At 50.2% G+C, this 26,253-nt stretch overlaps 1 protein-coding gene across 1 annotated transcript; it reads right to left on the bottom strand.

The window, feature by feature from the left end:
- Window positions 1-20,970, bottom strand: LOC135817815 (forkhead box protein O-like). The gene is made up of 7 exons (XM_065331092.1): window positions 20,232-20,970; window positions 19,212-19,286; window positions 17,525-17,626; window positions 9,896-9,982; window positions 8,809-8,917; window positions 2,522-2,799; window positions 1-1,720 (listed from the first exon to the last, which is right to left on the bottom strand). Exons 1-7 carry the CDS (start codon window positions 20,688-20,690, stop codon window positions 881-883), a joined length of 1,950 nt encoding a protein of 649 aa, XP_065187164.1. The 5' UTR covers window positions 20,691-20,970; the 3' UTR covers window positions 1-880.
- Window positions 20,971-26,253: the final 5,283 nt, after the last annotated feature.

Genomic DNA, 26,253 nt, shown 5'->3' with positions numbered 1-26,253 from the left:
TCCAGGTCGCAAAATTAATATGCACTCAACACGGGAGAACAACAGAACTGAGATAGGAGAATTATGGGATTCGCTATCGTGAGCTGCATACATCATCCAGGCTGGATGTACACAGAAGCTCATGCAATTAGTCAAGAAAAATTCAACTGTTGGAGGTGATAGTGGACATTTGACCACTGGGGACTCCAGTCCAGGGCAGAGCGGTGCATGCCGCACGTGCTGGCATAGGCGCCAAACTGGAAAGAAAGCGAAACGGATAGCAACATTGTGGATAGGCTGAAACTTTTTCAAAGAAATGACCGTCAACGGGGCGTACGGCTGAGTACAAAGATTGAATGACCAGCCCACCCGGGCACAGCATGCAGCCATGCAAGTACATGTACAAGGCAGACTAAACAGTAAAGACTGGAGTCACTTAGCAGGCCGGTGAAGTCAAGGCTCCCCTACATGTATACTGGAGGAACATGTAGGTTCCCATCCGTACCGCGCAAAATTGTTCGCATCTAGCGAAGCTGGAATGCCGGGAACACTGAGAACGTGCCAACATCTAGTGAGAAAGTAGCAGGACTCAACGCATGGAGGCCCACTTCACGCAGGCACAGCACAGCCTGCCTGAATGAGTCCGGGCAATGCCATGTCGGTGGGCTCTTTGGATAAGCTATGATGGTGCGGGAAATCAATTGAGGAAAGCGTTGCTCAACAGGAGTCATTATTCTGATTGTTGCCAACTTGGAGTCATGCAGTACAGCCCATAATCCCATCGGGGAACACTGGGCTCTAGGAAGGCACAATCAACGTAAACCAAACGGGGTCAAGCAAACATAATCTAACATTACGAATATATCTTGGCAACAGTGCACGAGTGGTCACTGGTGGCCCACTAGATTCGCTGTGCCACTACAAGTCCAGTCGCCGGCCCCTGGTCACCAATGGCCGGTGACGGGGGCCGTACAAACACTTCGATCGGGCCGGTATGCGGCGACGTGGAGTGAGAACGAGCGTGCTGTTGCGCTACGGTCAGGCCGTTGCGGTTCTGCAGAGGCAAGCCCGTGGGAGACAGGTGCTGCGGCGGATACGCTGGCGTCGTCATGAAGTCCGGCAGACCGTTAGCGTGGGCTAGCTGCTGGTATGCCGTAGAGCACGCATCCACTAGCATTGCACTGCCTGATTGCCAGGTACCAAACAACTGTGAGTCACCCTCGTCGCTCATCATTTCCTGAGCTAGCTGATCGGCCGACTTGATGGAGCGCCCTTCCAGATCCCCTTTCTTGTATGCTTCTTCGACGGCCCGGTTCAGAATGCTATTCACACTGGCCGAAGTCAAGCCAGGAATAGTAGGAATGGACAGCGTCCCCACTTCTTCGGATTGCCCGTTGTTGGACGCTGACGCTGGCACTCCAGACCCGATCACCATAGCCTGCTGCTGCTGGTTGAGGCTAGTCCGACTACCGCCGCTTGTCGTCAGCGGCGTGTTCAGACGTAGGTTGTCCATATCTGCGTTCCAAGAGCAGGCAGAGCTGCTGCGCTGTATCGAGCGGGGCGACGTGCCCAAGCTGTCCATCGAGAACCCTTCCGTCCTCATCTCCTGCGAGCCGTTCCACGGCGCCGTGGGATAGGGCTCGTCTAGGTTCAGACTGGGTATGGCGGCTGCAGCTCCCCGAGTGTCGCCGTTGCCGAACATGCCATGCATTGCATAGGACTGGCGGTGAGCACCGAGCACCTGAGCACACGCAAGCATGACAATCACAGGACGACCTCTCAATCATAGACACCCTAGTAGCGAACAGGCAAGCTTGCCCTGCATGCATGCGGAGGGGGCTTGACTAACCGGCTGGATGCATAACAACTACTTGATCACGAATAGCTGGGACTGGACCAGATGTGTGCTGGATGTGGACGTGTACTTGGTTGGGTGGTGTCCACCAAGGGAGGTTCCACCATATATGTGCAATGAGGCCATGAGAGACTATCATACAGTAACCATGGTAACACCTGCCACGACAACCACTCCCCTTAGAAACCACCTGTCTTTCGAAACCGGCCAGGGTGAGCATGAAGACTATTTTCTGTGCGCACTCTGGACCGGTCGCTAATGCCAGCCCTAATCAGATCCTCTTGCACGCAGCACGGTCAAAGCTGGAAACTACTTGTTGTTCTATATACAATGCTACCGGTATTCCATCAACCACCATATTCCAAGTTATGCGGCTCGCCGAATTCATAAGGGTTTCAACCAAACTGGCTTTCCAACCATGATGCCACCTGCGTATTACATTCTCAATATTAAATGGCAATTTTTTTTAGAAATGTTCCATCCTCAGGAGTCCGATTTAGGACTGGGTGCCTGATTCCATATGGAGAGGCATGTACAACAAGGGAGTGGAGATCAGCACAGCTCACAAGCTCATTGAAGCAGTATGTACATGCCATGTACACGTATCTTTCATCTCCTGCCCTGACCAACACAGACGCGTTGCGGTACCATATTTAGGCCAGGAAGATCAATTGGAACAGCACCTACCTGCCGGAATGCCTCTGGGTTGCCGATAGTGTGGCGCTTGTCTGCCTGTGCGTTGCCTGACATGGAGTTTGTGTGCAAGCCACCTGGGTCGCTGCCAGACCTGTCCCTCGACAGCTGCATGGGTGTAGGAATGGAGAGGTGATGCGAAGGAGCAGCAAACTGCTGCTCTCGCTGCAGCTCTGTAGGATTTGTGTTTTCAAAGACCGGTGACTGCGGCGGAAAGAATGCTCTCCCCTGAATACTGGTGAAGTCAGCCGGGTCATTGAACGCTACACCATCTGGAGCAAAAGAGAAAGAGCCGAAAAGCAGAGAGAGTTCAAGAGTGAAACAGGGCGAACGTGTTTGCTGCGAGTTCTACTTTGATACGTATACCTGAGGCAGCCCAGCGTCCTCTATAACCTGCGAGCACTCAGCTCTTGTCAGCCTGAAAGGGAACTATGGTGTTCGAATACTTATGATAACATTGTGTATGCATTTACAATTATTATTCACGATTTGCTGGAGTTACTTACGTGGTTTGTTATATTCTTGCTCAGTGAAGTCCCTCTGCAGAATAACTCTACGATGTGTCACTATCTGACAGGGTTTACTGTCACCCCGTATCGGGTGCAAGCACCCACTGACAGATCAAACACTTTTCTTTCCTCATCTTTGATCTTTCTGTCTTCGTCCTGCTCACTACTGTTTGTCGTTCGAATTTCTGATTTATTTATTTATTTTGCTTCTGCATTTCTGCATTTGTTTTGCACCATGTTTTCCATGGATACGCGGGCTGTGCGCAGCAGCGCACCTTTCTGGGGAGACTGGTATCGTTTTAGGTTGCGTCCCGCTACCCATATTTGTTGCATGTAGTACGCTGGTCTCGTTTGTGCTGCACTTGTACGCGCACGTTTTGCCAGGGACAGCGGTTTTGCATTCGCTCTTCTTGGCGCAGCCAGTTCTCTCTCGCGTCTCTCTCATTTTTCTCTCTCCTTTCAACCATGCATAATTTGTTCCTTATCTGAAAAGGCGGTGATCTTTTGTGTGACGGTGTGCACGGGGTGCATGACTGAGTGCCTGGGAAGGTTTAGATAACAAAGTGGTCCCGAAACCCTGTGAGAATGTCCAGGCGTATCGAGGCGTTTGTGAAACCCTATCGTGGTAGTGGCGATGATTTCGAGGCCTTCTGGTCTAAGTTTTTAGTATTAGCGAACCTCCAGCAGTGGAGTTCGAGCACAGACAAGATGAACAATTTACCGTTGTTTCTGGAGAACGAGGCCTACCTGGTGTGGGACGAGCTTTCGTCAACCGACAAAGCTGACCCGGATGCGGTGAAAGCAACTTTGAAAAGTGCATTCAGTACGACGCCTGCTGCGTCTTTCCAGAAATTTCGTGCCCGCACGTTGCGGACCGATGAGAGCGTCGAGGGGTACGCTGCAGACTTGAAGAAACTGCTAGTTGGTGCTGGCCAGAAAGTCGCGAGTGACGGCAAAGACCGTGTAGTCATCGAGCAGTTCGTTGCTGGTTTGCCCTGGGAGTTTCAACGCCAGTTGCGAATAAATTGTTCCATGGAGTCTGTATCTGACTGTATTGAGTATGTCCGTCGCTTGCGGAGCGCGGAGGGTACATCTCGTCCGAAAGAGCCGGTTGGCGCTGCGGCTGCTGGCTCCCAACGCAGCCGGAATGTTTTATGTTTTCGTTGTAATCAGGCTGGACATATTTCGCGCAATTGTCCCGCAAACCGGAGTTCTGGCAGCAGCAGAAGTCATGGCAATGGTGGTGGGCGGCCAGCTTTGACCTGTTTCTTCTGCGATGAGACAGGTCACGTGAAGCCAAACTGTCCGGAGTACAAGAAGTGGCGCCAGTCCCGCCAGCAGTCTGACACGTCCTGGCGTGCAAAGGAGTCTGAAGTGCAGGCCGCAGCACCTGAGCGCACGCCTGATCCATGCCTCTGTGTGCCTGATGCGAATGCATGCTCTTTGCCGCGTCTCCATGTGGATATTGCTGTGGGAGAACAGTCTGCTCGCCCTAAGGCAGTCGTGGACACCGGCGCCAGCCGCAACCTGGTGAGCCGGCAGCTGGTGGAGGCCCTGAATGTGGATGTCCGTCCGTCCGAACTGGCAATTTCGGCTATTGACGGCAACAGTGTGCCTATCCAGGGTGAAGTTTCGCTGCAGGTGTCCAGACTCGATGATGCTGTTTATCTGCCATGCACTACGAGTCGGTTTCTCATCGTCCCTGATTTGCATGCCGTTGGCTCAGATCTGGTCATTGGCCTGGAACTGATTTCCGCACTGGGCGGTGTTGACGTCCAGTATGATCATGGCGTGCTCACTGGTGTGACGTTTGGCACGAAACCGCAGACCATTGACCCAGTTGCAGCTCCACCCGAGAGGTCGACCCATGACCATCCATATGGGCATGTGACAGTTACCAGAGATGACGAGGGTAATGTCACCCTAGCAACGGATGATGGCCAAGTGTGCTGGGACGCTGCTCGTAAGAGATGGGAGCTGACCTGGAAATGGCAAAGTGGGAGCGAGCCTCAGTCGCCCGTTGGCTGTGGCATAGGCGAGTACTCTCGCTCGAAACTGACTGATGAGCAGGAGACCCTGTTCCAGCAGGAGGTCCGGACTTGGATTGACAACGGCTGGCTGCAGCCGTATGATGTGGACCAACATGGCCAGCCCAAGTGTGTGCTGCCTTTCCTTGCTCAAGTCCAGGAGCACAAGTCGTCCACTCCAGTTCGCCCTTGCTTGGACTATCGCAGGCTGAATGCCTGCATCATCTCACATCCTGGCTCAGAAGCACCTGCCTGTGGTGAGAAATTACGGAAGTGGCGGCAGGCTGGACCTGCATCTGAGTACGTTCTCCTGGACATTCGCAAGGCCTACTTACAGGTCCATGTCGCACCATCATTGCTGCCATACCAGGTTGTCCTCGTCGACGGCCAGCGTTACGTGATGGAACGGATGGCGTTCGGTCTATCCATTGCCCCCAAGTTCCTAGACATCATAGTGAAGTGGGTCTTGCGTGACGTGGTCGATGCCGACAACTACGTGGATGATATCCACGTGCCGCGTGACCGTGCTGCCGAAGTGTCCTCTCAGCTTGCTGCGTTTGGTTTTGAGACCAAGCCTGCAGAGCCATTGCCTGATGCCCGTGTTCTGGGCTTGCAGCTCCATTCTAGCGCCACGGGTGAAGTCTTGTGGACCCGTCGGCAGGGTGTTGATCTGTCTGTTCCACCCACGACTACGAAGCGGGAACTCTTCAGTTGGTGCGGTCGGGCGCTCAGCCATTATCCCGTCTGCTGTTGGCTTCGTCCGGCCTGCAGCTTCTTGAAGCGCCTCGTGTCTGGCCAGTCCGCATGGGATAAGCCTGTCTCTCCTGAAGTACAGCGGTTCCTCCAGGAACTGTCCGATCGTTGTGTGCGAGAGGATCCTGCTCATGGTACGTGGCATTCTTCCTCTACTGGTTCTGGTTTTGTTGTTCATTGCGATGCCTCTGATGTTGCTATTGGTGTTGTTTTGGAGTGTGATGGTTCTGTTCTGGAAGATCGTTCTTGGCTCCGGCCAAAGGACGACCGGCGTCATATCAATCTTGCTGAGTTGAATGCTGCCTTGAAAGGCCTCGAGCTGGCTATTGATTGGAATGTCTCTTCTGTTGTGCTCAAGACAGACTCTAAGACTGTCTTTGGTTGGCTCCAGGCTGTGTTGCGCAATACTGAACGGGTGCGAGTTAGTGGTTTGCAACATGTCTTGGTTCAACGTCGTCTGCAGATCTTTACAGATTTGATTGAGGCATCCGGTATTTCGGTCACAGTGGAATGGGTGCCAAGTTCTGAGAATCATGCTGATGTACTGACTCGTGTTCCGCAGCCGTGGGTTGCTCATGCTAAGAAGTTGTGTTCTTCTGCTGATGTCGCTGCTTCTGCCCCCTCTTCTACACTTTCACATCCATTGGAGTTTGACGTGTTGAAGTCTGGTCAAGCTACTGATGATGCTATCCAGAGCGTTATTCGCGATTTGTCTCGTGACGTCTCTGTTTCTGATCCGTCATTCTGCAAGTTTCGTAAGCAGTTGTGTGTTATTGATGGTCTATTGTGTCGCACTTGGCGTGACCCCGTCGACGGTGAGGTACTGGTTCCTGTTGCACCGCAATCCACCGTTCCCGCTTTGATTACTGCTGCTCATGCCAATACAGGTCATGGCAATTGGGAAACTATGTGGCGTTCTCTGTGTCAGTCTTGTTTCTTTCCAGGTATGTCTTCGCTATGCCAGGCCTATGTGCGTAATTGTCAGGCCTGCCAGGCTGCCAATCCCCGCAGTGGTCCACCAGCTCCTGCTGTTCAGAATGACGTTCCTGTCAAGCCGTGGGACATTGTCCAGATCGATACACTGGAGCTCGGTGTCAACCAGACCGGTCAGTACCATTGTGTGTTAGTGGTTGTCGATATGTTTTCCCGTTGGGTCGAGGTGGTACCCTTGCGGCGTCATGATGGTCGCTCTGTTGCAGAGGAATTTCTGCGTCTCTGTTTGAAGTTTGGTCCGCCGCGTGTGGTGCGTTGCGACAATGGTCATGAGTTCCGCAATGCTATTGTGTCTTCTTTGTTGGATGTGTTTGGTGTTTGCGTTCGTACTGGTGCGGTCCGTCACCCTCAGTCACAGGGTGGCGCCGAGAGATTCAATCGTACTATTCTCACTCTTATTCGCAAGGTGTTGGATACTGCTGCCGATTGGCTAGCCGAGCTAGAGATTCTCCTCTTCTTCTACCGTACTCGTCCGCATAGTGAATTGAAGATTTCTCCCATGCGTGCTATGTTTGGCTGGGAGCCTCGTGCTCTATTTGTGGACGGTATACCATCTACTCTTTCGTCCTCTCTTTGGGTTGATGGTGTGTGTGATAAGGCTGCTCGGGTTCACGACTATTTGACGGCGGTTGTTGCAGAGCACGCCCCTGCGCCTGTTGTTGAGTCGCCTTCTTGTCCGTATGTTGTTGGTGATCGTGTTCTATTGCGTAACCCTGATCGTCGCCAGAAACGTCAGCCCCCGTTCGATTCTGGTTGGTCAGTTAAACATGTTATTGGTCCTGCCAGTGTTGTGATTTGCCGTGTGCATCCTGAGTCAGGTCGTCATCAGGAAAAGGTGGTCAATGTCGAGCTCTTGAAGCGTGATGTTGGTTTGGTTGTTCCTGATGTGCCGTGTGCTCCTCTAGTGCCCCCGCCTGATGTTGGCGATGTTCGCGTTGATGGTCCTCGTGATGATGGTGATGATGATGGTTGGGTTTGCTTGGACATTTCCCCCCCCATCTGATCATCTGGTTGGTGGTCATTCATTACGTCCCCGTGGTTCTCTGCAGCCCCCTGCTCGCTATCGCTAGGCATCTGTCTTCCCTGCTGTATGTCATTACATGTATGCCCCATCCAATGTTATCAGGTGGAGGGGTGAAAGGGAACTATGGTGTTCGAATACTTATGATAACATTGTGTATGCATTTACAATTATTATTCACGATTTGCTGGAGTTACTTACGTGGTTTGTTATATTCTTGCTCAGTGAAGTCCCTCTGCAGAATAACTCTACGATGTGTCACTATCTGACAGGGTTTACTGTCACCCCGTATCGGGTGCAAGCACCCACTGACAGATCAAACACTTTTCTTTCCTCATCTTTGATCTTTCTGTCTTCGTCCTGCTCACTACTGTTTGTCGTTCGAATTTCTGATTTATTTATTTATTTTGCTTCTGCATTTCTGCATTTGTTTTGCACCATGTTTTCCATGGATACGCGGGCTGTGCGCAGCAGCGCACCTTTCTGGGGAGACTGGTATCGTTTTAGGTTGCGTCCCGCTACCCATATTTGTTGCATGTAGTACGCTGGTCTCGTTTGTGCTGCACTTGTACGCGCACGTTTTGCCAGGGACAGCGGTTTTGCATTCGCTCTTCTTGGCGCAGCCAGTTCTCTCTCGCGTCTCTCTCATTTTTCTCTCTCCTTTCAACCATGCATAATTTGTTCCTTATCTGAAAAGGCGGTGATCTTTTGTGTGACGGTGTGCACGGGGTGCATGACTGAGTGCCTGGGAAGGTTTAGATAACAAGCCAACAGTTGCAAACGCAATCAACCGAGCACATGCTTGTACCAACATACATACGTGCAGGCATTAAATAGTGGCACCTGGCTAGCAACGAGATTGGATAGATCCAGCCCGCGGCCTACACCACACGCTCACTACTCGCCGAATCAGAACCGACCAGTATCACAGTGAATTGTGAGCTGGTTTCCATCAGCTACATGTAAACATGGACGTACCTTGACGTGGCGCTCTCAGTGGCGAGGCTTCACCGCTGGCCAGGTATGGGCTTGCGACGGGGCTCCTTGAAATGGGGCTTGGTGCCAATCCCAGTCCTGATGATAAAGACTACAGGGCCAAGCAGAAATACACAAAAGGAAGGACCAGCTTTGGTAAACATATCATACTAAAATTAATAACAATCGACCTGATGATCGCGACTACGTGACACTCGGAGTTGCAACACAGCTCCCCCCCCCCCCCCCTCTCTCTCTCTCTCTTGTACATACTAAACAATATGTAGTCACCTCTTTGAAATTCTGTACATTGATGACAAGTAGCGGTCTTCAGAAAATATTCTGAGAAATAAAAGGTGCGGCTCACTGCTGATCCAAAAGTCTGAAGGCCACAAATGTAGCTATAGTTATTAATTTTCCCCCGTATTCAGTCTACTGTCAATGAACCATGACATCAATAGGAACGGACATGGTGACCACAACTTCAGAATCAGCATTTCACTCTCTGTTAGTTCAACTTAGTTGACCAAAAAAAGAGCGTCTGTTTACGAAAGTGATGAACCTGAGCGACAATAAAACCGTGTGGCAAAAAGTAAAACTGTAGCAAACCTCCTCAAGATTGTAAACAGACTGTACGGCGAGTGTTGTTGCACTACCAACCAGTTTTACATATAAGTGCCTTTCTGACTGCTTTCAAGCATGACATACCACCCCGGCTTGTATAGTATGTGTATTTCAAGCATGACATACCACCCCGGCTTGTGTAGTATGAAATAAGGAAATACTCAATGTGTTCGAAGCTCGCTCGCGTTATGTTATCTATATTTTACTTCACCATAGGTACAGGCATTGCTGCCTTCTTGCTGTGGATCATGAACGAGCGTCACAGCTCCTAGGCTGTGATGAAAACTGTTTCTTCAGTATTCGAACACGACATTTTAGCACTTGCTTCACCCCTGCTGAATGCATTTGCATGGGTACTAGCCGATAAGAAAGCAATGCGTCCAGCACCATTGCAAGCGCAATAGACCAATGGCGTTCAGCGTTAATTATTTGATGTCGCCGTAAGGACAGCACCTCCGGCCCTCACCTGTCCCGACATCCCCGGGATGTCCATGTTGGGCGTTTCGACCCAGCCAGAATTCCCAGCGTGACTCGGCGGGTACGGAGACGGAGACTGCACACAAGCATGAGCACCAGAAGAAATGCTGTTAGACATGTTATTATAACGAGTCGCAAATTTAACGATTGTCCAAAATCCATAGGTTAAAGAGAACATAGGATACCGATCTTGCAGTCTTCAGGCTTATCCGCACATATCACATATGTGCCATTGCAACCTCAACAGAACTTATTATAACGAAGAAATGTCACCCGTTCAAACGTTAGATTTACTTCCTCGTTATATTTACATGTCTTACAGTAGCATGTAAGCGGCAGAGTACTACTAGTACTAGTATGTGACTCAGGGGAGTGGCTGCTATGATGACAAAATCACTGGTTTGCACCACATGCAGTGATGCAGCACGTACTAGTATGTGACTGGGGCGAGTGGCTGCTACGATGACAAAATCACTGGTTTGCACCACATGCAGTGATGCAGCACGTACTAGTATGTGACTGGGGCGAGTGGCTGCTATGATGACAAAATCACTGGATTGCACTACATGTCGCGATGCAGCATATAAGAGTTACTAGTGTGTTCAAGTGGAGCTGCACACATCATGCCACATCCAAAGCAATGGTTTTCGCCATAGCAGATCCATCCCCATGCGTAATCGTCACGCCAGTCTTCAAGTACTCTTGTCATTATTAATCATATCATTCCTGCATTACCTCAGTGACAGCCAATCATTATAATGACATTACTGTTTGCAACTTTGACACGCATGCTGGGGGAATGTAGAAGGGGGCAGGGGGGGGGGGGGGATGGGGGTAGGAACGCACACAACCCATGCTGTTAGTGAGTCTGAGACATACTGCTTGTCACCTCACATGGTTCAGGTTAGTAAAATAAAAATGTATATAAAAAAATTACCGCATTTGCAGCCGCATCACCTGGCGTGTTGAGGAACACATCAAGCAAAGACGTTCGCATTCTTCGGTTAGTGCTTCAAGGAAAAGGCAGATGCAAGTAACTATTGGTAAAGGGGTGGGCGGTGGGCGGTGGCGCAATGCGTTATGAACAGAGGCCGCCGCAAAGTTGTGCCGGCCACGTCCAAATGCGAGTATGTCAGCGTGTGCATGGTGGTATTGGGCAAGAAATTAGCAATGCAGAATGCTGCCCGGCTATATGACACGGGCCAAGTTTCATGCCAATGCCGGGCAACTCCCTACAGTAAGATCACGCTTCAAAGAACGACCAGACTGGTAAAAGAAAGAACGACCAGACTGGTAAAAGAAAATCGACGCAGGCCGAGTCCACACTAAATAGGAACGTTTCAAAGATTTTCTTCACTTTTCTTTAGTGCCTGCAAATGCTTCACTTAAATGTGGGGCTTTGAGTAAAACAAGTCGGGGAGCTAGGTTGGTACTAGCTCCCGGTGGTCCACAGTATACTCCAGCTGGAGTACAACACAGTATCCAGCTGGAGTACAACACTAGAATGTGAAAATATAACCGGGATACACTGTATCGAGAAATACTAGCCTCTTCAAAGTTGGAGACAGCACAAGCTGAAGAACTTTTATAACCCGTCTTTCTCATCAACTAAGAATACTCCAGGTGGGGTTGGGTGGGGGTTGTCGGGGAATCTCAAGCACGCACACAGAGTGCACCCGACACAACGATCACCCACTCAGTTCATATGGTTTACAAAGTTGAATGCATGATAGGATTAAAGTAACGGGAAGAGAAATAGAAAGTCGAAACTGTCTTCATGCCATTGCAATAATAATTACAACCACTGAACACCGCGTGGTTGAGAGCTCTATCTGCTCAGGGGGTGCATGCATGCGTGCACAGCACACCCACACGTAATGAGTCTGAAGCACATGCCAGTACGTCATATTAGGACGTGACGTGGCAACGTGATACTAGTACATGCCCCCTAGTGACAATTGTCACTAAAAATGAGGAGAAGAAGATAAAAAACAGTACCAATTATCGCAGAATAGGAGCCAATAAATTGAGAAAACAAAACAAAAGAACCAAATTTATGACACACACTATTAAACGTCAATCGTCAGAGACGGCCAAAACACGAATTAGAGTCACGAGTCAGACCCAAACTCGGACAAAGCAGAGAACATAGTGGTCTCAAGAGCCATACCTACTAGGCTCACGGAGCAGGGCTCTGTCGCGGAGAAGACGACCACCAGCGGTGTCATCAGGTACACCAGCCAAAGGCACATGGTCCAACGGCTCGTCATCGATAATACTAGCTACATCTAGTGGCTCAGGGATACGACTGGAATGACTTCCAGCAGGCTTCAGCAGCTCTGTGTTGACGAGTTTTTCTGCTGTGCCACGGCCAATCACGACAGTTGAGGGACCAACGACTCGCTTGACGATCCAACCTTCTTCGAATTCGGGGAGTCGTTTCTGGTGCCGGTGTGGACGGCGGAAGAGAACAGACTCTCCAGCCGAGAACGCTTGAGTTGGCTCCTCGACAAAATCGCAGGACGACAACTCTGATTCCAGGAGATCGTACATGGCTGAGGCGCGACGCTGTATTTCCTCCGTCCAGCGGGGAAACGACCAATCTGTTGGGGTAGCATCCACCACGAGACTGCGGGGCTGCCAGCCAACCATTGCTTGCATAGGTGAGACACCGGTGACACTGTGGGGCCTGTTGCGGTAGAAGTACAGGAGCATAGCTAGGTCAACCTGCCAATCACTGGACTCGTCGAGGACCTTCCGCACCAAGGTCAACAGCGTTTGGTTGAACCGTTCTGCGGCACCTTGCGATTGGGGGTGGCGAACTGCGCCAAAACACACGTTGACCTCAAATACCTTGTAGAGGGATGACATCAGGGCATTGTGAAGCTCGGTGCCGTTGTCGGAGCGGATAACATGGGGAGGACCCCACCGAGTGCAGACACTAACAAATGCATCGGCGACAGACTCAGCATCATGGCGAACAAGTGGGACGACCTCCACCCACTTGGTGAAGGTGTCAATGCAGACAAGAACGCAGTGATATCGGCCAGACTTGTTGGTACCAAGCTCGAGCGTGTCAATTTGCACAACACGCCAGGGACCATCGGGAGTTACAGGTCGCGTTGGTTGCGGTAGACAAGGTTGAGCAGGATTTGCCGCACGGCAGGTAGTGCACTCTGACACGTAGTCACGGCAGCGCTGTGCCATACCAGGGAAATAGCATTGGCTACGGAGTAGACGCCACATACTTTCCCAACCGGCGTGACCACTCACAGTATGGGCGACTGCAAGTGCATCGGCAGTAAGACTCTGGGGAAGGGCAGGCACAAGCTCAACATCGTTGAGAGGCGATTTCACGCTGCGAAACAGCACATCATCCTCAATCACCAGCTGGGTTCGGACTCTGCTGTAGCTGGAGTTGGGAATCGGTTCACCGGAGAGAAGCTGGGCCTTAACGGACGAGATCGCCTCGTCGGCAACTTGGGCAGTGGCGATGTCACCCATAGCAAGAGGTGGGAGAGCACGAACGGTAACACCGGCTGCTGCAACATCAGGCTGTGGCTTCTTAGGACTGTCCGGCACACGGAACCAGGTAGGGACACGGGTTAGCTGATCCGAAATATTGTCCTCTGAGCGGACCCATTCAACGTCAACTGTAATGCCAGATACAGTGATCAAATCGTCGATGATCTGCAAACGACGCTGAACCAACGTAGCGTGAAGGCCACTCACTTTAACACGACGAATGTTGTTCAGCAACTGCGTCAACCAGCCATGGACTGTACGCGAATCAGTGTGCAAGACCACGTTCTTCACTGGCCAACACAGAGCGAGGTTGAGCGACTTGATGACGGCGTCTAACTCTGCTATGTTGATATGACGCTTATCATCGGAAGGTCTGAGCCAGGACTTGTCTTCGACGATAGCGCCGTTGACTTCCAGAACCGCACCCATGGCCAGGCCAGAAGCATCGCACCAAACGTGCCACACTGTGGTGTCATCACAGGGCACAGACCAGACACCATGCACAGGATCGTCTTGACGGACACGAGACTCGACCTCACGACATGGTTGCACGAGATGAGGCGGTACGAGGTCATCCCATTTCGATGTGTTCTCGCCGACAAGCCGCTTGATGTAGTTGCACAGCGGGCGTAACCAGGAACATACCGGGTAGTGACTAATCACACGGCCACACCAACTGAACACTTGACGACGAGTTGGTGACTCTGGCAACTTGAGGTCAACACCAGCACGACGTTCCCACGTGACTGTATCTTCGACATCAGAAGAGGACAGCTGTAGGCCCAACACACGAGCAGTTGCGAACTGCTCTGGCTCTTTCGTCTCAAGCCCATAGCTGGCGAGTTCATGGCGGACGATGTCGGTCTGGGCAGTAGGGACGTAGAGGTCGTCCACATAGTTGTCAACGTCGGCGTGATCACGGGTAATCCATTGGACAATCATGTCCAAGATCTTTGGCGCGACGTTCAGACCGAATCCCATGCGGGTCATGGTATACAACTCGCCTTTGTACACAACGGTTTGGTACTTGTACAGGGTGGGATGGATCCGAACTTGCAGGTAGGCTTTCCGGATGTCGAGAAGAACGCTGTCGGCACTACGTCTGCGCCAGTCACGAAGTTTCGCGTCACAAGCTGGAGCGGTGACACCGGGGTGGGACACAAGACAGGCATTCAGGGCACGGTAGTCCAAGCACGGCCGAACCGGCGTGGATGCCTTGTGCTGCTGACTAACGGCAAGTATCGGCAAGACAGCGACAGGCTCTCCGAATGCCTCGGAGTCGTACTTGACAAGCCATCCATTGTCCACCCACAACTTCATTTCTGAAGCAAACTGCTCCTCCTCGCTGACGCTTAGAGACTTCCGCGAGTACTCTCCAATGCCGGAACCAATGTGCTGCTCGGGTGCAACGCCACCCTTCCACGACCACTGAGCAATCCAATGACCACGCTCATTCGACCAGTTAGCTAGGCAATCATTCGCCTTCAAGGTGACTGTCGACTCGGACTCGGTAACATCGATGTGACGAGAAAGCTTGTTAGGCTTCTCAGATTCGGGTTGGGGAGATGCACCGGCAGCGACACCTGCCTGCTGACCAAACACAACTGAGGACAGCGTGCCCCCTAGACCGTCGTAACGTAGAGTGAGGCCACCGACCTTGCCAATGGTATCTGTGCCAATCAGGAAGTCCGTGTTCAAGGACGACAAGTTGGGCACAACGAGACAATCAATAGTGATCCGAGGCAAATGGACGGCTCCATCAAGTCGTTGCACACGTAGCGTGACGTTGCCAAGGATAGTAAGTGGTGTTCCGTCGATAGACAACAGCTTGTCCTGACAGGGAGAAACTGCAGCTGATAGGTTCAATCGGTCAACAACAGCCGACTCCACCAGTGTGCGAGTACAGCCAGAATCCACCACAGAGGCAAAACGCGTCCACGTACTAGACCCAGTACTGGGTTCCTGTACGTCCACGGCTACACGAACTAGGTCTCCATCCGATTTTGCCAGAGCAAGGCAAATATCCGTACGTTCAGGCGGCGCGTGACCAGCAGCGACATTTCCAACTCGACTCTTGTTCGGACAGTCCTTGGAAATATGCCCTTTCGCTTTACAGGCATAACAGGTGACACTGGGCTTACGCTTCGGGCACTGTGATCTCACATGGCCCACGGCCTTACACTGGTAACACACGAGCGACTTCTTGGGCTGAGAGCTAGCAGCAGCAACAGCACCATGGGATTCTGGGAGTTTGGATGCCTGCATGACTCTGATTTGATTTGCCATATCAGTGACAGTGAGCTTCTGCGTAGCAGACGCCATACGAACGTGGTGACCAATATCAGCTGGCAACCCACTCAGGAACTGCTCAATCAGCACGGGATCTGAATTATCCGCAATCTTATGGCCAGACAGCGTAAGTAGGCGCTTCAAATCTGCCAGGTACGCGTCCACAGGCTCTCCATTCCGCAAAGCCCTTGACGTAAATGAACGGTAGGCAGCACCAGGCGTGGGGCAAAATGCCTGCTCCAGCGCAGATTTAATTTTTGCCGGCGATTTTTTGTCCTCGTCAGACAATTGAGTGACAACCGTAAAGGCTTGTCCACTCAGGAACAACGGAAGATGCTCAGCCTTGGCAGCGTCATCGGCCCACTTATTGGCCTTGGCTAAGACCAGAAACTTAGCCCAGAACTCATCAAAGTCGTCCTGTTTGCCCCGATACGGGCGAATAAATCCATCCAACTTCGAAGCCATCTTTCAGAACTTCCCGGGTTTCGGCACCAAAGTTGTCGGGGAATCTCAAGCACGCACACAGAGTGCACCCGACACAACGATCACCCACTCAGTTCATATGGTTTACAAAGTTGAATGCATGATAGGATTAAAGTAACGGGAAGAGAAATAGAAAGTCGAAACTGTCTTCATGCCATTGCAATAATAATTACAACCACTGAACACCGCGTGGTTGAGAGCTCTATCTGCTCAGGGGGTGCATGCATGCGTGCACAGCACACCCACACGTAATGAGTCTGAAGCACATGCCAGTACGTCATATTAGGACGTGACGTGGCAACGTGATACTAGTACAGGGTACGACCTACATCTCCCAACGTGCTAGCTTTCTGCAGTTGTCAGCCGCAATGCAAGTAAACGGCATGCCCGTGTTTCAGGTCGCAGTCCCATGCCTCCGTGCATCAGCCAACCATCCTGGCTACACAAGAGAGGTGGCTGGCAGTTCAGAGCGAAATCAATAGACGCCTAACACTGTACATCTTCAAGTGTACAGTTTTCTTTGACAGCCGCTTGTGGCAAGATGGAGGCCGTCAAAAACTGTACTATTAGCCAGGTCCTCTCAATTGTACATGTACTAGTATGATCAACGACTACTTGCAGGGTTGCGTTGGACATGATACACAGGCGCGTGCTTGGCGATGGGCACGGGGGGCACGTGCACCCCCCAAAAATTTTCAATCTGGGTAATTGCAATTGTAATGTACGCAAATATGCTCTAAAATTCAAGAAAGGTTGCAAACAAATTGCAGAAAATTGCCAGGGGGGGGGGGCTCCCCTCGGCTCCCGTGCACCCCCGTTGCACCCCCTAGTTGGGGGGCCGAGCACACCCCTGGATACATGTTTCTAACAATACCGGTACTTGCAAATCGGCCCAAATATGCACAACACCAACTGGGTTAGTGGTAGGTGCAATCTCATCACATCCACCACTGGATATCACACGAGAAGTTTACCGAGTACTGTGCTATGCAACGGGTCCACACTAACACTCTTTCTGACAGCTACCCAAGGTTTGATCCTACCGGTGCTCCTTTACAATAATACCACGGTACACTACCGCAAAACCAGAACATTTTGGCGGAGATTTATTTTCGGTAACTTTGGCACAGGTAATTTTTTCCTAAAATAAAACGCGACCTAAAATTCCACCATGCCATGCCACACAGTGTGCAAAATACATTTCTGGATCTGGACGATTGGTTAACCGAAATTTTCGCGCTACCGAGCCGTTGATTTTTGGGAAATACCGAAAATATTACACCACCGAAAATTCCCGGTTTTACAGTGCTAGCAGACTAACCCGGCTGATTTGACGCTCAATACGGCGACTGGCGTGGCGACTTCGCGAGTATCCGGATCGACCGTCGAAGAGTTCGTCCGGCTGAACAGTCCAGTAGGAACCCTACACAGCCATCACATCAGGAAAGCAGTCACAGCAAAGCCAGGTTAAGGACTAGAGTTGACGCAACATACATAGCTCCACGGAACAGCACTGATAATAACCATTCCCCGTTTTCGTTTTTTTTAGTTTATGAGCTGCCGAGGCCCGAAAATCTGCTTTCAGTATACCTTGAGCTAAAATTGTAAAACACTCATTACATGGGTTGTGTCGAATCGATTGCAACTTGTGGTCACAAGGCTATCGATGGGCAATAGCCTGAGTGCCAGCCGAACAGATAACTTGACTGCATTTCAACACAATGTGTCATCTTAGCTGGTATGTAGCAGTCAGAGTCAACTCACTGGGTACCTCGCAACCCATATCTATTCTCTTTTTTTATTATTAAAATCCCGCTTTCTCTCAGCTAAGCTGGCCTAAATCTGGCCCGGAAAAACATAATACAGAGCTCGTGATTATTGCTGATTGTGCCCTAGCGTGGTTGCCATACTGTGGGCACGCCAACACATGAACACACAACATACGCGCAAGCACGCACAGATACCAGTCATGGTGTGGTGCTGGGGAGAATGGGTCGCTCACTGGGAGTCACACGCTGGGCCTGGTGCCAGGTGCAGTGGGCCGCAGTGGTGGTGGTGCTGGTGGTCCAGTCGTGGACATGTGGAAACTCCCACAACAGCACAACAGCACACAGTGCACCAAACTGCTGACACCTGGACTACTAGGGTACATGCAAGGCAAGGTAAGGCAACCATGGCAACCGTGCTACACCTTCCAGGAGTCCCTGTCATTCTCTGAAACTCACTGGCTACCATTGGGCCATTTCAGCTGGAAGTTAGTTTCAGCTGTCATTACGACATTAGATAGTTGCTGACTGCGGAGAGACATGTTACATGTACTTGCATAACCCCCCCCCCCCCCCCCGACCTTGAGGATCAGCAGCATTGCCTGGCTGAGAATCACAGTCCAGAAGACAGTGCAAGTACTGGTGCAAGTACTGGTGCAAGTACTGGTGCTAGTACTGGTGCTAGTACTGGTGCTAGTACTACTGCAGTTAGTTAGTAGTTACTGCACACAGTGGCACACACACACACACACACACACACACACACACACACACACACACACACACACACACACACACACACACACAGTAACTGCATGTATTTCGTGTAGGTGTTGAGCGCATGCACACTGCACACTGCATAGCGGCATGCCTCATGGAGCAGGCGTAACAGCTTTCAAGAAAGATTATTGGCGTAACAGCTTTCAAGAAAGATTATTGCTTCACAGTTTTTCAGATGATGTCAGACTATCATTATACTAGTACCGTAGTAGTATCGCGCCATCAGCCACGTTGTCATTGGAGCTGCATGACTGCATGTACCCCTCTCAGTCTCAGCCCTCTACTCTAGCTCTTCCTAGCTAAGCAGCATACAGTGAATCCTTTGCCGTGGTGTTGCACGCTATTAGCATCACACATCAACTGAACAGGAAAGAGGATCATGGAGTATGATAACTGGACATGGCTGTGACAAAGTTATAGCACGAACCCGCCTGTGTTCATCCATCCAACAACGTGGCTCACCTTTCCAGGGTCATCTGCTGGTCGTGGTTGCTTCACAAAGCACTTGAACAAGGACAGATTGTGGCGAATTGAGTTCTGTAGGGAGCGCAAGAAAGCAGCACGACAATGTCGAAAATGCGGAATGCAGGATGATTAAAACGGAGGAAGGAAGACTAGAAGCTATCTAGTACACATATAGCTGATAGTAGTAGGGTGAAAACAGGAGAAAATTCAAAACATCTTTTCGCTTTGGATGTGAGTGTGAATACAAGTCATTGTGGGGATTCGTGACAGCTGGCGTCCAGTGGGATCCTCAGTAAGTTTCTAATCACATGTATTGTAGTATTCGAATTCAATTATTTGCTACACCTTGCGCGCAATCTACCAGTAGGACGAGCAGAGAAGATTCTCCTGAAGATGCCAGCATGGCTCGTGGCGGGTGAGGGCCCGTGACACTTCTTCAGTCGCGTTCAGGACAGGGTCAAGAAGAACCTCGTGTCGTGAAAAGGGCAACACAATCAACGGGATCGATCGCGTCCGGAATCAACAACAGATTGCAAGGCGATTGTCACGTCAGCGTTTAGCGTGGTAGGTAAATCTACGAGTACGAGCACGGATAGTAGCGCGGCACTGGTCCGGGCCAGAGACTGCTGTTTCCCCTCGAGGCCTCGCGACACTAGCTATCAGCATTTGCAATCGCTCCAAATGAAAACGAAAAGCCGCTCGCTACGTCTAGCTCTGTCCAGCACACCAGCTGTCGAGCAGTGAAAACCAGTGGAGTGGTGGCGGTAGATCTACATGACGACAGTAGTCTACGAATCACTCATATCACTGTCAGTGACTCTGCACTAGTGCGTTTGTTCCTGGCACACAGCTACAACAGTACAAGTACAATCAAACAACGAACGCAAGCTGTAAATATATCTTATTGATAACAATCCACCACGTCGGAAATACAGGACACAGCACGGGAAAGGCAAAAGAGATTCTAATAATTTGCATGCTTGGCTAACGGAATCGAGTAGATTCGAAACACCTTACTTTCCACGCATGTGACTGGCCCTCTTTATAGAACGGGAACTTCTCCGAAATCCACGCATAGATCTCACTAAGCGTAAGGCGCTGGTGTTGGGAACCGTTGATGGAGAAGGCGATCAGCTGAGCGTAGCTGTAAGGCGGTTTCGACCTGCCGTCACCTCGAGACGCTTGCTCTTCGTCATCTGTCGTCGGCAGCTTGGCTAGCGGGTCAAACTGGGACGAGGTGTTCCGTCGAACGCTGCGATTCGCTCCTCCGCCGCTCAGCGGAGAAACACAGGGCTCGACAGGCGCAACAACACCAGGTTGCACTTCCATCATCACCATGTTCGTGGGGAGATTAGAGATTGGCCCTCCGTGTAACCACTGCAGAGCTGTAAGCGAACTGTTTAGGCCACCGCTACCATCATTTTGTCCTGCGCAATCTGGATCGCCAGAATCGGGGGACGAGCAAGAGCCACTCATGGTTTCGCCAAAACAAAAGGTTTGCGGAGTTGCTCAGACAATAGCGACGACTTCACAGCAAGATCAAAAACCGCGGGAGGGAGCGGACATCTTTTAGTTACAGGCTATGGAGAAAAGCTAGATGGTGTTAGTACTTCAGAAAAGCAACTGAACCTTCACTTCAGCCAGAGCTAGAGAACCGTTGCTTACTTCTCCTCGAGGAGCAGTGACTGTCATTACGCACTGAGTGTCTTGGCATTTTTGTATTCTGTCCTGGCATCGCCTTGGCTTGGCAAGAACAGTCAGTCAGTGCAGTCCGACTACTGCCCAGTGCACTGGCAGCAGCATGCAAGCAGCAGGCCAGTTCAAGCAGCACAGCTAGCCAGCTAGTAGTACTGCAGTAGTACATGACATACAGACAGTCCATAGTTGCTTGAGTCGTGACGCAGACTGGTCATGGCGGACCAGGTGGACATAGCACTAAGCCACTACGCTAGTGTGTGGTGCAGTGGATCATGGAGTCTGTAGAGTTGAGTGGATGTGTCACTGTGTGTAGTAGATCTACACGGTCACTCATGTACTGGATCTGTAGCGTAGAGTACAGATTCAGCAGTGTGATGCAAGTAAGACTAAGAGTAAGAGAGCGATACTGCACTGGCCAAGGCAAATGGCTGAGTCTGTACAAGTAAGTGCCACTCCTCATGCTCACTCGTGTAAAAATACATCACGGTATATTAACTTTTGTGAAAAGAAGAAGGACAAAATGTTACGAGTTATGACTACCGGTAACTGTCCACCAACGTAACCAGATCTTATACAGTCAGCGAGTGCGACAAAATGGCACAAAACTGACAAGGAGTACTGAGACATTAAATTATTTAATTGGCTCACCATCCGAGTTATATTAACTTTAAAAAAAAGATATCAGTCAATATGGACTGATGCACCGCAAAGGGTTAACATTAATTTTAATATAATAATATTTAGTGGTGTGCACGGGAAGTCGAGTACCCGTGCTACCCATGAGGACCTCGGGTAGTCGGGTACAGAATCGTACCCGAAAACCCGAAGTCGCAGATGACATCATGTAGAAAGAGTAGACAGAGAGAGGTCTACAGTGCACGTGTACAAATACATGTAACTCACGCATGTCTACCCAGTGTGTAACATGTAAGTGAAGGGGCCGGTGTGCATTGTGGTCTTACCATGGAAACATTACCCGATCGGGTACACGTGCTACCCGTGGAAAACTACCCGGACCCGATACCCGAAGAAAATGCTACCCGCCTCAGCCCTAATAATATTACATAAAGCTAAAGTCTAGTAAAGGCACACAATAAAAACCGATTGGTTCAGCCATGAAACTCTGAGTCACAACGGAATTTGCCAAGGTTTTTATTGTGTGCCTTTGTGTACCGTGGCCGCTCTGCCTGAATCAGGTACTGAGCACGTTCGCAGAACGTAAGGGCATGTTCGATTGGTAGGATCGGGATCCCGATCCACCGGATCCACTGGATTCGCACCCTTTCGATTGGTCGAATCCGGATCCGGATCCGGATCCTTCGGATTTGGATCCGGTCAACCCACCTCGGGGAGCAGGGTTGACCGGATCCAAATGTGACCTTTGTGCGTATATGGCGGGTAAAAATCATTTTTGTACACATTGTGGTACGCACACGTGGATGGAGATAGAGCTTGTCGACTTTTTGTACGACGCACGCGATGAGTACGACGTTCACCCTTTTGGGTGACTTGTGAGCGCCATTGTCAACATGGCAACAGTCAAGGTCGTAAATAAAGTGTTCAGTTGAATCTGAAGGATCCGACGGATCTGAGATCTGGATCCCGATCCCGTTCCTTACCAATCGAACATGCCCTAAGCCTACTGCCTTTGCAAGGGCGTCGGAACCGCACCGGCCGGGGCGGCCATGGCCGCCCCACTTTTTCGGCCGTTTTTTTTTTTTTTTTTTTTTAGCACACTGCAACAAAGCGCGATGATCTCAGCGCAAACGTGGCAAATCCTTGTCCCCGATCGTGGTTTGTTGCAGAATCAAAAGTCCATGTACACTGAAATGGCACCAAATGCCTGGGAATGCTTGCAATTGGCTTCAATTTTTGAATTTTTTCCCGGGGGAGGGTAATGTTTGTCCCCGATCGTAGCATCTTTGCAGAATCAAAAAGTCTTTCATTGTAGTTACCGTACACTGAAATGGCACCAAATGCCCGGAAATGCGTGCAATTGGCTTTAATTTTTGAAATTTGTTCCCGCGGGAGGACCCCCGGACCCCCCTTCCATGGCCGCCCCACTTCCAAAGTCGTTCCGACGCGCCTGCTTTGTGTATTATAAAAACTTGTAGACTCTACATGACTTTGTACTAAGTTGTATACCGTGGCATGAGTTGTAAGGGTACTAGCAGATTTACAATGTACACGTACATGTTAGGCTGTGTTTACATGAAGCGTTTCAACCCGGGTCAGATTTCAACCCGCCATGTGCACAAAGTGAATGGCGCGTTTACATGACGCATTGCGCTTGACCGGGGTTGAAATTTCAACCCGGGTCAAGAAAATCGTACAAACGTACTTCTGTGCGTATCTCGCGCCAGGTTTGAACAGCACTGCAGATGCAAATTTCGCGCGAACGGATTCACGTGACCATACAGGACTGTAGAAGTGGACTTTTGGCGGCATATCAGTATTTGACCCGGGTCAACTGTCTTCATGTAAACGCTCACCTCTTTTGTCTATCGTACAGACTTTCAACCCGGGCTGAACTCGACCCGGGTTGAAATTTCTCATGTTAACACAGCCTAAGTAGGCTACAGTCCATTCACAAAAAGATGGGCCCTGGCTCTGGCGAGCTCCCGTATTTGGCGAATTTTCAAGATTTTATCGTACACAGTGCAGTGCTGCGAAGTTTGAAATTTGAAAAAGGGTCCAAAAAGGGTACCTGAACTGGGGTTCGAACCGTACAATGCACAGTTGCAGGCAGGATCAAACGGCCTGGATTTTGATGGTCTTTCCCGATTCAGTGCTCTTGGGGCAAAACCTGGCCGAAATACTATTCTTGTTACGGCTTGCATTTTGGAGAAATAGACTTTAGAAACATAATTGGAAGAGGATTCCATAAAGGATTGCAGAAAAAAATTCTAAAAAAACTCAACGTTTGACCCATTTATGGCCAAAAGCTAGAAGTCCATCTTTTTCTGAATGGACTGTAGCTAAGCCATGAACAGGACAAGTGCAAGTGAAAAGTCACACTCACAATGGTTTCAGCCGGTGGTACCCATAATGCCCCTCCTACCCATGGCATGTGACCAAGACTAAGCCCCCCCCCCCCCCTGCCGTATTCAGTGTGAACGCCGCAGGTGGTCTCAGAAACCAGGTCACCTTGCACGCATAAAAACTTTGGGGAGTCTCCGTTGTGTGCCTGCCATAGTGTATGATACCATTCAGAAAGTGTGAAAGCCTACATTGTATGCCTTGGTGTGACCATGGTGACCGGACGAGTAAAACATTTGTTTTGCCCCGTGAGATACCATGAAAGGTAAACTAGAATTTTATTCAAGTACAATACATTGGAAAGTTCCAAGAAATTCCACGTAAAACAGACGAAATTCAGTTCTCAATGGCCGATGCCTACCCCAGCACCATCCTTCGTCGACAGGCCTGTCAGGCGCCTTCTGGACCCGCGTAGCCATGGTAGCCGGAGGTCGACTGCATGGAACACTGCTGCTGCGAATTCGCACCCAAGCCATAAAAATGCTTGCACCGGTCCTGATATGTAAAACGTCAATCATGTACCGCGTACATGTACATATGTAGATCTCAATTCTTCATTGGATACTTCTCTACACAGTAAAGCAGGAAAGAGAGAAAATGCTGAAACCGGCCTCTACTTGAAGCCACGGCCCAGGATTAGGTTCCGGCAGATTGTGCTCGCGAAATCATGGAATCACAGGCATGGTGGTGGCCTGGCACATGCGAAACTTCCTAAGCTGGTTGTGTTTCTCAACGCGTGTAGCCGGTGGTAACGCGGACGTGCAAATCATGGAATTATGCTTTCATGGATGCTCGCGTTATGCTCGCAAAATCCTCATATTATGCTTTGGCATCGGGGATACTTATTCACTTTGTTGTGTTTATGGAGTGACCAGGACCACGTTATACATGTAGCTTGTCCGGACACTCAAGGTTCCAGCCTGATCACTGACAACCAATGCAATTCACACATTTTTATCAATCGGTTCCTTTTGTATCCTGAACATGTGCAATACTGTCTGTAGTCTGTAAAGTGTAGTTAGTTTGCGTGTGGTAACGTTTCGGTGGCAGGGACTTGGTGGGTTTCAGGCGTAAGCATGGTAAGGCCGAGTAAAAAAAATTACTAGATGATCGTCCTTTTTTTTGGAAAAATCGGGGAGGGCGGGAGGATTTTATTTTTATTTTTTTACTTTTTACCCTCTCATGCACACAGTGTACACAACAACATCAAGGTTTTTTTTCTCTTTTTTTCTTTTTTTTTCTTTTTTTCTTTTTCTTTCTTCAGCAGATCGATACTGACGTTGTGATATACTAGTAGTAGCCTAATTAAAGCGGGATTCACAGAAGCTTTTTTGCGATGCGACACGCGATGCGACAGACGCGAAACCGGGAAAACCCCAAATCGCAGCCATGTCGCACCCCACGCAACTGCCGCAACTGGGCCATCGCAGGCCATCGCAGAAGTTGAGCTTGGCTCAACTTTTGCGATGCGATGCGATGCGACAAGCGATTTGGTGTACGTTTTGACCTTTTCTACAGCAAAGTTGTACAAAGGTGCAAGAGTTGCCTATAAATTTTTACAAGTTGTGTCAAACCGCGCGAATATCATGGTGACGTACCTAAATCAGCAAAACTTTGTCACATCGCTGACTTCTTCTGTGAATGGTATTTCGCGAGTTCGCATCGCACGCATCCATCGCAGATCGCGTCGCATCGCGTGTCGCATCGCAAAAAAGCTTCTGTGAATCCCGCTTAAAGCGGGATTCACAGAAGCTTTTTTGCGATGCGACACGCGATGCGACGCGATCTGCGATGGATGCGTGCGATGCGAACTCGCGAAATACCATTCACAGAAGAAGTCAGCGATGCGACAAAGTTTTGCTGATTTGGGTACGTCACCATGATATTCGCGCGGTTTGACACAACTTGTAAAAATTTAAAGGCAACTCTTGCACCTTTGTACAACTTTGCTGTAGAAAAGGTCAAAATCGTACACCAAATCGCTTGTCGCATCGCATCGCATCGCAAAAGTTGAGCCAAGCTCAACTTCTGCGATGGCATGCGATGGCCCAGTTGCGTCAGTTGCGTGGGGTGCGACATGGCTGCGATTTGGGGTTTTCCCGGTTTCGCGCCTGTCGCATCGCGTGTCGCATCGCAAAAAAGCTTCTGTGAATCCCGCTTAAAGCGGGATTCACAGAAGCTTTTTTGCGATGCGACACGCGATGCGACAGGCGCGAAACCGGGAAAACCCCAAATCGCAGCCATGTCGCACCCCACGCAACTGACGCAACTGGGCCATCGCATGCCATCGCAGAAGTAAGTA

The sequence above is a fragment of the Sycon ciliatum genome, chromosome 5 (genome assembly GCF_964019385.1).
Source record: "Sycon ciliatum chromosome 5, ocSycCili1.1, whole genome shotgun sequence".
NCBI classification, from domain to species: domain Eukaryota; kingdom Metazoa; phylum Porifera; class Calcarea; order Leucosolenida; family Sycettidae; genus Sycon; species Sycon ciliatum.
This window is presented reverse-complemented; position numbering and strand designations above follow the sequence as displayed.